The 12,280-nt window shown below is 40.6% G+C and overlaps 1 protein-coding gene across 1 annotated transcript in view; it reads right to left on the bottom strand.

Moving 5' to 3' along the window:
* BRWD3 (bromodomain and WD repeat domain containing 3) overlaps positions 1-12,280 on the bottom strand; it is a 91,729-nt gene that overhangs the window by 60,542 nt on the left and 18,907 nt on the right. The window contains exons 7-8 of the mRNA XM_084639372.1: positions 3,766-3,926; positions 827-1,048 (exon numbers count right to left, since the gene is read on the bottom strand). Coding sequence (XP_084495498.1) covers positions 827-1,048; positions 3,766-3,926 — 383 coding nt within the window. The remainder of the gene's footprint in view (positions 1-826; positions 1,049-3,765; positions 3,927-12,280) is intronic.

Raw genomic sequence — 12,280 nt, 5'->3', positions numbered from 1 at the left:
TAAAACTAACTTTCTTTGGACAGAGTTCTGAAACATCCAAGAGTTACTGAATAAAATCCTGAATGAATTCCAGTTTTCAAATTATGTGCTCATATTTATGTGCTCCTTTCAACATCCACCTACATGAAATTGTATCAAATTAGTTGTTTCCATTTATAACCCAGTAGCATAAGGCTCAGTCTGCACTGTGCCTCTCCCATATTAGGGAACTGTGTCTGAACTTGGTTTAAACGTGGTGCCAACTACAACAATGTAACATGATTTCACCAGCTATTACAGACTACACTGCCACTACAGAATGGAACTGCTTGTAACGTAACTGAGGATGTAACAGTGTAAGTACTACTAGAGCAGTTTGCACACAGTGGCCATGCTATTTCAGTTTTGTCCCTTATCCACACTTGCATGTGCCACACCACTGCAGTTATACTGTCCTCTGTCTACTTATGCCAGAGTTTCCAGATATTTGCAAATCAAATGCAAGTGATCTGCAATAAAAAACTTTTAGCAAACAGATATTTTTTGAAAAAGTAAATAAATCTCTAGGAGCGTCCATTCAGTCACAGCCCTCTGTGCAGACTGCCAAAAGGGTAACAGTTGTGATGACAGCCTTTGAGATACCTGATCACTAGGAACTACACCAATCTATGGATTTTACACAAACCACAGAAAAGTGGTTACATAGCAACAACTTTAGGTCACTCAAGCGGAGGCAGATCTGAACTGCCGACTTAGATGTGAAAGAGGTCTGCTTCCCATTGCTACTCCATACTCTTCCCCACCATTAAAAGTCACTTGGGAATCTGGAGCAAGTGTTACCCCTTACCTGTATGGACGTAATGGAAGCTGAATGGCCCTGCAGCACTGCAACTGGTGCACAGGTTCGTAGACACCATACTCTGACTACCTTATCACAGCTGCCTGCAGCCAGCAATGTGTTTTCATAGTTAACAGCCATGTCAGAAATTTCAGCTGAGTGTCCTCGCAACGTTGAGAGCAGACGACCGTCATCTGTAGCCCAAATTTTCACCAAACAATCATCTGAGCCCTAATGTTACACAAACACAAAGATCAGGCAAAGATATTTCCATACATTTTAGACAGACGAGCATCCAAAACAAAAACACAACAGTCGCTGGGCCATGACTGTAAGAAATGACTACAGGAGGGCTCCAATGAGCGAAAGAGATTAGCTTGTGGATGCCTTTGCACGATCAGGACTTTAAATATTTCTTTAAAATGACAAAATTATCTGAACATAGAACACAAAGTGAAGACTACCAATGTTAATATTACCTTCTGCAATATTATCAGGTCAGCAATAACTGAGGAACATACAAGAACCTAACACATAGATTTTGAACTCATTTATTCTATGTAATAAAATCATATACACATCACATTTGTGGAAATGATCCATATCTGATAGACTAAAGACCCATGTGAAGTTTCAGAGCTATGTCATAGATACGTTTAACATGAACCTTTGTCTAAATACGTTTAACATGCATCTCTGCTCAATAATCCATCCCTACCAGGATTCTAACATTCCAGCCTTTGAGCCGTTTCATACACCTTCAGTTTTTTAAATGAAACTTCAAAAGTGGAATTTCTCCAACCAAATTACACCAACCAAGATCTTGGGATAAGACTCAGCCCTGAACCTCTGATAGTTTTTCAATACACAGCAATGTCATGGGACACCAACAGCTTACACTGACTAGCTGGAGCGAAGGTCATTCAACTCTTCTGTAAACAGGACCAACAATATTGCACACACCTCCGAACAGTAGAAAAAGAGCTTCAAACCCTTAGAAGAGGACTCACTTCTAGTTCTGATAGAAACTGTGGACTTTAAAATCATGACACTTTTATATACAGAAAAGCATTTAAGGTTGGGAGGTGGTTTTCATTTGGTTGGTTTTAAAATGGTTCTCTTGGCTCCCCCTGAACTGAGTAAGATTTAGAGATTTACCAAGATTTAGAGATGCAATGATACACACACAAAAACAGCCACAACAAGATGTTTTAAAAACTCTTTAAAAGAGTTTAATATAGGTTAGTGTTGTGTGCTACAAAAGGTTTTATGACAACACAACATGCTCATGGCCTCACCATCCAGGAATGACATGGCCATCCCAATCTCATGCCAATGAAGCCTTTATCCAAACCACATCACCCCATATGACACAATTTACATAGACACACTTTGAAATAATGGTCCAAATGCAGTTCTATCATAAGCAGGTGTAGTTCTATGAAAGCTAATGGAGAAAAAGCTGCTCACCAGGACTGAATTTGGTCTTTAAGGTAGTGTGAATAGGATTTCTCTTCTTTTTCATCCTTCTGACATGTAAGTACAGTGAATCCCAGGTATACTGAATTTGTTAAACACCTTTTTACCCAGATTAAACAAATACCATTACATATTATACTGACTGCAAGACTTGACTTTACACTCAAAAAAACCCCTGTGATAGAAACTGTAACATAACCAAACACTTAGGGCTCAGCAGAATTTATGGCCCTGTACACCACTGAGATAGCATAATCTAGACACTAATACCCATCAGAAAAGTCCCTTGGTGCAGGAGAATTCTCTGCTGGGCGTTACTGTGTTGTATCCAGGTCTGTGCCTCTGCCTCCCCAAAGCTCTGCTCAGCACAGGAGAGAATCTTGCCAGTACATTTTTAAAAGTATAACCCAATATGCTAACACAATTGAACATAATGTGAAGTGTAATGGGGATTTACATTTAATTCCACTTAAGTGAATACAATTTCAGAGATAAATGTATTACATGACTGCATGTAATTGTAGCTGGGAATACAGGCAGAGAAGAGAAAGAAGATTAATATAAGAACAGAAGGGTTTGTATTGATAATGTATATGTTTTTTCTATGGTGGGGGGAAAAAGCTGCCTTTGAACATGGAAGTACAATAAAAACCTTACAAATTCACATTAACAACTGCAAGATACACTGTTATCAAATCTTGTGGATTAGCAAGTGAACACACAAAAGGCAAGGAATAACATCACAAAATATATTTTGTTCATTTATTTTAACTGTTTCAGTTTAGTTTTTTTTATACTTCACAGTATGCCAATAAATGTATGAGAGTAGGTTATTTTTTTTAAGCTAGATAACCTTAATAATGAAACTTTAGTAGTAAGAGACCTCACTACAGCCTCTACTATCTAGTTTTTAGATAAGACATAAGGGAAAGACTGCCAGTTTTTCAAAGCGTGTAGCTTAGCAAAATGCAGGCTAGTGAGGGACTTCCGTGGACGATTTAAAAACAAATCAAACTCACTCAAGTAAGACGCATCTGAAGTATTTCCAAACCCCAGAATATCAAAGGAATCTGGCACCAGTGAGCAAAAAGCTGGTAAATATAACACATATTTACTGATACAAGTCACAGAGCTTTGAGCTGTAAGCAACTCTCCTATAGTTCTATGTAGGGAAGTGGATAGTTGACCAATAGTTTCAGTTGCCTGTCCACTGATGCTGTGAGCTGTTCTAAAAAATACAAAGACAAAACAAGTATGCTACACAGACTCTAAACTTGGGAAGGTGGAAATTCTGGGAGAGGTAGTGTAGAAAGAGTTTAATTTCTAAGCCTTTCATAACCTTTGTTTTTATTTCTTCCTGGATGACAAGTTCATTCTTTGTAAGCCAGAAAAAGCTGTTTAGGGCATCAAGAGAAAAAGAATAAAAACAAACATCCAGTGATCCAAGATATTATAATTTTTAAACTCACTGTGAAAATTCGCCTCCCACTGCGGTCAAATGCTACACAATATACAGATGATAAGTGCCCCAGAATCCTCTTGTGCATCTTCATATGTTGATAGTTGGATGATGGGAACAAATGGTTGAAGCGTCCATATCCAGTTAATTGCTTGGCAGAAATTATATTTACTGGGGGGGAAAAAAACAAAAAAAACCAATCATCTCCTAAGACCTTGTTTGGCCTGGGTTTCAAGTCAATTTAAATATATCACGTTAGGAAAGTATGATTCTACAGCTTTTTAAGACTGACTATCCCATTTTTTACATATATCTGTACATCATTTGTACTATGGAACCCCAATCCTGATTGAGGCCTCTGAGGGTTATTCTAATGCAAATAATAAGAACAACAGCTCACACTGGCAAAAATTAAGGCACAAAAATAAAAATAAAGTCAGCATATTTTTAATCAGATGGGGGGGGGGGGGAAGCTGCAGACCATAATTACAATCCTTTCTGTGCTTCTCATATTCAACCATCCTTCTAAGAAACAGCTTAGTTGTGTTATTAAGCAAAAATTAATCATATGGAAATATCAAAGAGAAACAAGAATGAACAAAAATCAGACCCAGATAAATGAAAAGTGGAGAACCAGAAAGAGAAACTTAAGATAAATTTTTAGTTGTGTCACCACCACTGGCTTTCTGAGAAGAATAAGAAAGGGTCAATGGTAAAAATGAAGCAACTGTGTTTAATGCTGTAGGCAAGTCAACATGTAATTCATCAATAAAGATGAACAACACTAAAGCAACAAACACAGGGAGAATTTTCCCACCCTTAAGTTACATTTTGTAGATAAGAGAAAAATTCCTGAAGATCAAGAAAAAGTACAAAAGGGATCTTTATACCTGTGCAGACAGGAGCACTCACAATGGCTCTCTTGCACATTTTAAGAAGCTACCACCTTAAAGCTGAATGGATGCTCCTATTTTTAATTTTTAAAATTACCACATTCCATAAATCGCTTTTAACACAAACACCAAAACAGTAGCAAGAAGCAATTTTCAAAGTGAGTGCTGTTATTTAAAAATAAAGTATGATTGATGTAATTGAAGTACGTGATGGAGAATATGGTGATAGAGAATACTTATGATTACCCTCTGAACGGGCTTGGGCTACTTTTCATAAGTGAAAAGAGCTACCTCCAGGACCCAATAAAATGGCTTCTCCACATACATTTCCCACAGCCTACTGAGAAGGAGCACAGGGCCATTTTCCAGATGGAATCTCTGTTACTCAGTTTCCCTAAGTGACTTGAAAAAAAAAGAAAGAAAGAAAAAAAGACACATGGGAAATCTGTGGTGCAACTGGGAACATAGCCCTGATCTAAGAGGCGTTAGCCCCACAGCTTATCCCCTACATCAATGGTTCTCAACCAGAGGTACATGTACCCCTGAGGATACACAGAGGTCTTTCAGGGGATACATCCACTTATGTAGCCTGTTGTGAAACTAGTCATCAGGATATTTGACTAGTTTCACAACAGGCTACATAAAAAGCATTAGTAAAGTCAGTACAAACTAAAATTTCATATAGACAATGACTTGCTTATACTGTTTCATATACTATACACTGAAATGAAGGTACAATATTTATAGTCCAATTGATTTATTTTATAATTATATGGTAAAAATGAGAAAGTAAGCAATTTTTCAGTAATAGTGTGCTGTGACACTTTTGTATTTTTATGCCTGATTTTGTGAGCAAATAGTTATTTAAATAAGTTGAAACTTGAAGTACACAATACAAATCAGACACGTGAAAGGGGTACAGTAGTCTGGAAAGGTTGAGAGCCACTACCCTAGATCAGTGCCTCTCACACAAAATTACTTCAAATGTCTTTTTTTAGACAAACTAATAACACTTTGGTAGAGTACTGCAAGTTCTATTTACATAAAATACTAAATAAATAAAAAGCACTACTATTAGGCCTTTTTTTTTTTTTTAAGATGAGGTAACTAAGGAACAAGAGGGTGAGTGACTTGGCTGGGAAACACTGTGGCCTAATGGAACAGGCACTGGCTGTAGAACCAAACGGTGATCAGAGTTCCAATCCTGGGTTTGGCGCTTTATTTCCTATTGTTTTCAGTATATTTTTTAAACCAACATTCAGGACCACAAACTCAATTGGTGTCTATCAGTATCGGCAAACTTACACCAGCTAAAGGTCTGGTCATCACAGCTTCGATAGGGTTTTGTTGTGCATACATGGCTAATGGCTTCAAAAAGAGCTCCCAACAGGATGCTGTGGCCAGAAAGGATGCATAATTTCGGATCGCTACCCCTTCCTGCTTCTCCACGTGGGCACCAATGATACTGCCAAGAATGACCTTGAGCGGATCACTGCGGACTATGTGGCTCTAGGAAGAAGAATAAAGGAGTTGGAGGCGCAAGTGGTGTTCTCGTCCATCCTCCCCGTGGAAGGAAAAGGCCTAGGTAGGGAGCGTCGAATCGTGGAAGTCAACGAATGGCTACGCAGATGGTGTCGGAGAGAAGGCTTTGGTTTCTTTGACCATGGGATGGTGTTCCATGAAGGAGGAGTGCTGGGTAGAGACGGGCTCCATCTTACGAAGAGAGGGAAGAGCATCTTTGCCAGCAGGCTGGCTAACCTAGTGAGGAGGGCTTTAAACTAGGTTCACCGGGGGAAGGAGACCAAAGCCCTGAGGTAAGTGGGAAAGCGGGATACCGGGAGGAAGCACAGGCAGGAATGTCTGTGAGGGGAGGGCTCCTGCCTCATACTGGCAATGAGGGGCGATCAACAGGTTATCTCAAGTGCTTATATACAAATGCACAAAGCCTTGGAAACAAGCAGGGAGAACTGGAGGTCCTGGTGATGTCAAGGAACTATGACGTGATCGGAATAACAGAGACTTGGTGGGATAACTCATATGACTGGAGTACTGTCATGGATGGTTATAAACTGTTCAGGAAGGACAGGCAGGGCAGAAAAGGTGGGGGAGTAGCACTGTATGTAAGGGAGCAGTATGACTGCTCAGAGCTCCGGTACGAAACTGCAGAAAAACCTGAGTGTCTCTGGATTAAGTTTAGAAGTGTGTGCAACAAGAGTGATGTAGTGGTGGGAGTCTGCTATAGACCACCGGACCAGGGGGATGAGATGGATGAGGCTTTCTTCCGGCAGCTCACGGAAGCTACTAGATCGCATGCCCTGATTCTCATGGGTGACTTTAATTTTCCTGATATCTGCTGGGAGAGCAATACAGCGGTGCATAGACAATCCAGGAAGTTTTTGGAAAGCGTAGGGGACAATTTCCTGGCGCAAGTGCTAGAGGAGCCAACTAGGGGGGGTGCTTTTCTTGACCTGCTGCTCACAAACCGGGTAGAATTAGTGGGGGAAGCAAAAGTGGATGGGAATCTGGGAGGCAGTGACCATGAGTTGGTTGAGTTCAGGATCCTGACGCAGGGAACAAAGGTAAGCAGCAGGATACGGACCCTGGACTTCAGGAAAGCAGACTTCGACTCCCTCAGGGAACGGATGGCCAGGATCCCCTGGGGGACTAACTTGAAGGGGAAAGGAGTCCAGGAGAGCTGGCTGTATTTCAAGGAATCCCTGTTGAGGTTACAGGGACAAACCATCCCGATGAGTCGAAAGAATAGTAAATATGGCAGGCGACCAACTTGGCTTAATGGTGAAATCCTAGCGGATCTTAAACATAAAAAAGAAGCTTACAAGAAGTGGAAGGTTGGACATATGACCAGGGAAGAGTATAAAAATATTGCTCGGGCATGTAGGAATGTTATCAGGAGGGCCAAATCGCACCTGGAGCTGCAGCTAGCCAGAGATGTCAAGAGTAACAAGAAGGGTTTCTTCAGGTATGTTGGCAACAAGAAGAAAGCCAAGGAATGTGTGGGCCCCTTACTGAATGAGGGAGGCAACCTAGTGACAGAGGATGTGGAAAAAGCTAATGTACTCAATGCTTTTTTTGCCTCTGTTTTCACTAACAAGGTCAGCTCCCAGACTGCTGCGCTGGGCATCACAAAATGCGGAAGAGATGGCCAGCCCTCTGTGGAGATAGAGGCGGTTAGGGACTATTTAGAAAAGCTGGACGTGCACAAGTCCATGGGGCCGGACGAGTTGCATCCGAGAGTGCTGAAGGAATTGGCGGCTGTGATTGCAGAGCCACTGGCCATTATCTTTGAAAACTCGTGGCGAACCGGGGAAGTCCCGGATGACTGGAAAAAGGCTAATGTAGTGCCAATCTTTAAAAAAGGGAAGAAGGAAGATCCTGGGAACTACAGGCCAGTCAGCCTCACCTCAGTCCCTGGAAAAATCATGGAGCAGGTCCTCAAAGAATCAATCCTGAAGCACTTGCATGAGAGGAAAGTGATCAGGAACAGCCAGCATGGATTCACCAAGGGAAGGTCATGCCTGACTAATCTAATCGCCTTTTATGATGAGATTACTGGTTCTGTGGATGAAGGGAAAGCAGTGGATGTATTGTTTCTTGACTTTAGCAAAGCTTTTGACACGGTCTCCCATAGTATTCTTGTCAGCAAGTTAAGGAAGTATGGGCTGGATGAATGCACTATAAGGTGGGTAGAAAGCTGGCTAAATTGTCGGGCTCAACGGGTAGTGATCAATGGCTCCATGTCTAGTTGGCAGCCGGTATCAAGTGGAGTGCCCCAAGGGTCGGTCCTGGGGCCGGTTTTATTCAATATCTTCATAAATGATCTGGAGGTTGGTGTGGATTGCACTCTCAGCAAATTTGCGGATGATACTAAACTGGGAGGAGTGGTAGATACGCTGGAGGGGAGGGATAGGATACAGAAGGACCTAGACCAATTGGAAGATTGGGCCAAAAGGAATCTGATGAGGTTCAATAAGGATAAGTGCAGGGTTCTGCACTTAGGACGGAAGAACCCAATGCACAGCTACAGACTAGGGACCGAATGGCTAGGCAGCAGTTCTGCAGAAAAGGACCTAGGGGTGACAGTGGACGAGAAGCTGGATATGAGTCAGCAGTGTGCCCTTGTTGCCAAGAAGGCCAATGGCATTTTGGGATGTATAAGTAGGGGCATAGCGAGCAGATCGAGGGACGTGATCGTTCCCCTCTATTCGACATTGGTGAGGCCTCATCTGGAGTACTGTGTCCAGTTTTGGGCCCCACACTTCAAGAAGGATGTGGATAAATTGGAGAGAGTCCAGCGAAGGGCAACAAAAATGATTAGGGGACTGGAACACATGAGTTATGAGGAGAGGCTGAGGGAGCTGGGATTGTTTAGCCTGCAGAAGAGAAGAATGAGGGGGGATTTGATAGCTGCTTTCAACTACCTGAAAGGGGGTTCCAAAGAGGATGGCTCTAGACTGTTCTCAATGGTAGCAGATGACAGAACGAGGAGTAATGGTCTCAAGTTGCAGTGGGGGAGGTTTAGATTGGATATTAGGAAAAACTTTTTCACTAAGAGGGTGGTGAAACACTGGAATGCGTTACCTAGGGAGGTGGTAGAATCTCCTTCCTTAGAGGTTTTTAAGGTCAGGCTTGACAAAGCCCTGGCTGGGATGATTTAACTGGGAATTGGTCCTGCTTTGAGCAGGGGGTTGGACTAGATGACCTTCTGGGGTCCCTTCCAACCCTGATATTCTATGATTCTATGATTCTATAAACAGGTGAATCTCGAGTAGAAGTAGAGAGTTTATTTTACCTCTGTATTTGGTAATGATGTGACTACTGCTAGAATACTATGTCCAGTTCTGGTGTTCATAATTTAAGAAGGATGTAGATAAATTGGAGAGGGTTCAGAGAACAGCCATGAAAATAATTGAAGGATTAGAAAACACGCCTTAGAGTGACAGACTCAAGGAGCTTAGGAGGTGACTTGATTATAGTCTATAAGTATCTACACAAGGAATAAATATTTGACAATGGGTTTTCCAACTAGCAGAGAAAGGCATAACACAATCCAATGGCTGGAAGTTAAAGCTAAAAAAATTCAGACTGGAAATAAGACACACACATTTTTAACAATGACTTTAATTGGAACAAATTTACCAAGGGCTGTGGTGAATTCGCCATCACTGACAATTTTGAAAATCAAGATTGTATGTTTTTCTAAAAGATATGCTCTACCAATTATTTTGGGGGAGTTTAAGGCCTATGTTATATAGGAGGTCAGACTAGATGATCACAGCGGTCCCTTCCAGCCTTGGAATCTATGGTCTACAATGCAATTAAAAACCCATGGCTGGCCTGTACCAGCTGACTCAGGCTAAGAGGCTGTTTAATTGCAATGTAGCTGTTCGGGCACAGACTAGACCCTGAGCTCTAGGACACTGCAAGGTGGGAGGATGCCAGAGCCCAAGCTCCAGCCCAAGCCCAAACGCCTACAATGCAATGAAACCTCCCCTTAACATGAGCCCTACGAGCCTGCATCAGCTGGCACGAGCCAGCCATGAGTTTTTAATTACAGCATAGACATAATCTTAAATTCATAGGGTATCTTATCAAGTGACCGTTGAAGGGCGAAGGTCTCTTCTGTAGCCACTATTAGCGCCTCTCACTCCTTTAGTTTAATTATCTGGTGAACTGTTTGTCCCATTTATAATTTGTTTTTAATTTTATCATCCTTTAGCTATGTACACAAAAGATTATGAAAGACTTTTATAAAACCTGGGGGGGAAAATACATCATTTCAGAAGCCAATTAAGGTTGCTAACTGACTAGCTAGTCCAATACAAGATACTCCTCACCCACCTTGTCTCTTTATGCCCTTTGGGACCAACACAGCTACAACAACACTGCATACAACCGTATATATACATGCCTATCTCATCATTTACAAATCCCAAACACATAGAAGCAAGGTAATAAACAAAGGAAAACTGTCTAGACAACAAAAACGTTGTTTTCAAGTATAAAGAAATATTTATTTCATATCAGACAACTTTTTTCTAGATGAGTAGTGTTTTGACATTAGTGATAAAAAATGGAATTCATTTTACTTCAGAGTTATCTATAGTAAGTGCACATTACACACAGTGATCACCCTCAAATACAAGTCCACAATATAAGTAACATAATTTTACCATCTATCAACTTACACTTTACCTATTAAAATACATATTCAACTTTCTTCTCAGGAAACAGTTAGTACTATGCCAAAATATTAACTGATATTTTCCATTTAACTGTACCTGGGAACATTGTGTTTATTAAGTAGGCAATGTAAGAATTATGTCCTTAACTATTAGTGTATCTTTTTCCCCCCATTACGTAGTGCATAGAGGTTCTATTGTGCTAGGTGCTGTACATACATAGGAAGGGCTTGCCTACACACAGTTTTTGTACTATTTTCACTATATCAGTTTCTAAACCTATATAGTTAAAGCAGTACAACCCCCTATTGTGGGCACAGTCATACCAGTATAAAGGTGCAGTCCTTTAACCATGACCACTCTTCCTTGCTTTTCAGTGCTTGGGTTTTGTAAATGAAATGATTGATAACAACGTATTTGCCTTTCAGCGATTTAAAACGGCTTTGCACCAGAGTTTTGTTTAACATAGAAGTTTTAAAAGATTTAAGAGTAGCATGAACCAGGAAGTTTCACATACGTGTCAAAATATGCTCACACACACAATATCTTTCCTGTACTATAAATTCCACAACCCTTTTCTCACCATGCTATTAATTTTAAAATTAAATACACCAGAAGCCCTATTTTATGAAAAGTGGTACATGCTTTATTTTGTTAGGTTAAAATTTTCAAAAGCATCTGTGTGACTTATTTTGAAAATGTTAGCACCATCCCCTCCCCTCCTCCACATTTGCTATACACAACCATCAGGGAGATTTTCAAAGGCACAAACAGCAGTGAGGTGCTGAACTCCAATTGAAAGTCAATGACAGTCTGGCATTTATCTCCCCCCTTATAATCCTAGGTTTATTCTCAGGTTTGCAATTGGCTCACACCTTGACCACGTGAAAGAGCCTTTAATTTCTCTCTGCCTCCACATGTAACATGGAGATACTACTACTTCCCTACTTTAAGTGGATGATCATGAAACTTTAATATATTCATGTTTGTAGAGTTCTTGGATATCTTTGAATAGAAAGTGCTATAGAAATATCAAGTATTATTGGACCATTAAACAAAAAGACAATGGTACTGAAGTTAGCAAAGCTGAAGTGTTCAGCACACTGGATTTCCATTTTTTTTAAAAAAAGCAGCCAACATTAACACACGCATACCACAAAACACACAAAAATTAGGCTGTGAGTGGTCTTCTATATTCTTATATTTCAGTGAATTACTTCTTTCAGGTAAATTGCAAACCAAAATATGCAATTCCAGCTCTCACATCTTTCAGTGGAAGATTAAAACAAGTTTAGATATAACAAGGAATTGCACACATGCGCAAACACATACTCTCCAAAAAGCCTTTCTGAAGGCTGGTTCCTTTAGTACAATGATGTTATTGTGCTTAGAATGCCTAAAGCTTTAAAACTGGGATTCCCACACAGAGAAT

Source organism: Lepidochelys olivacea, assembly GCF_965140295.1.
Source record: "Lepidochelys olivacea isolate rLepOli2 genome assembly, chromosome: 9".
In the NCBI taxonomy this organism is placed as follows: Eukaryota; Metazoa; Chordata; order Testudines; family Cheloniidae; genus Lepidochelys; species Lepidochelys olivacea.
The sequence above is the reverse complement of the archived record's forward strand: the minus strand, read 5'-3'. Positions and strand labels throughout refer to the sequence as shown.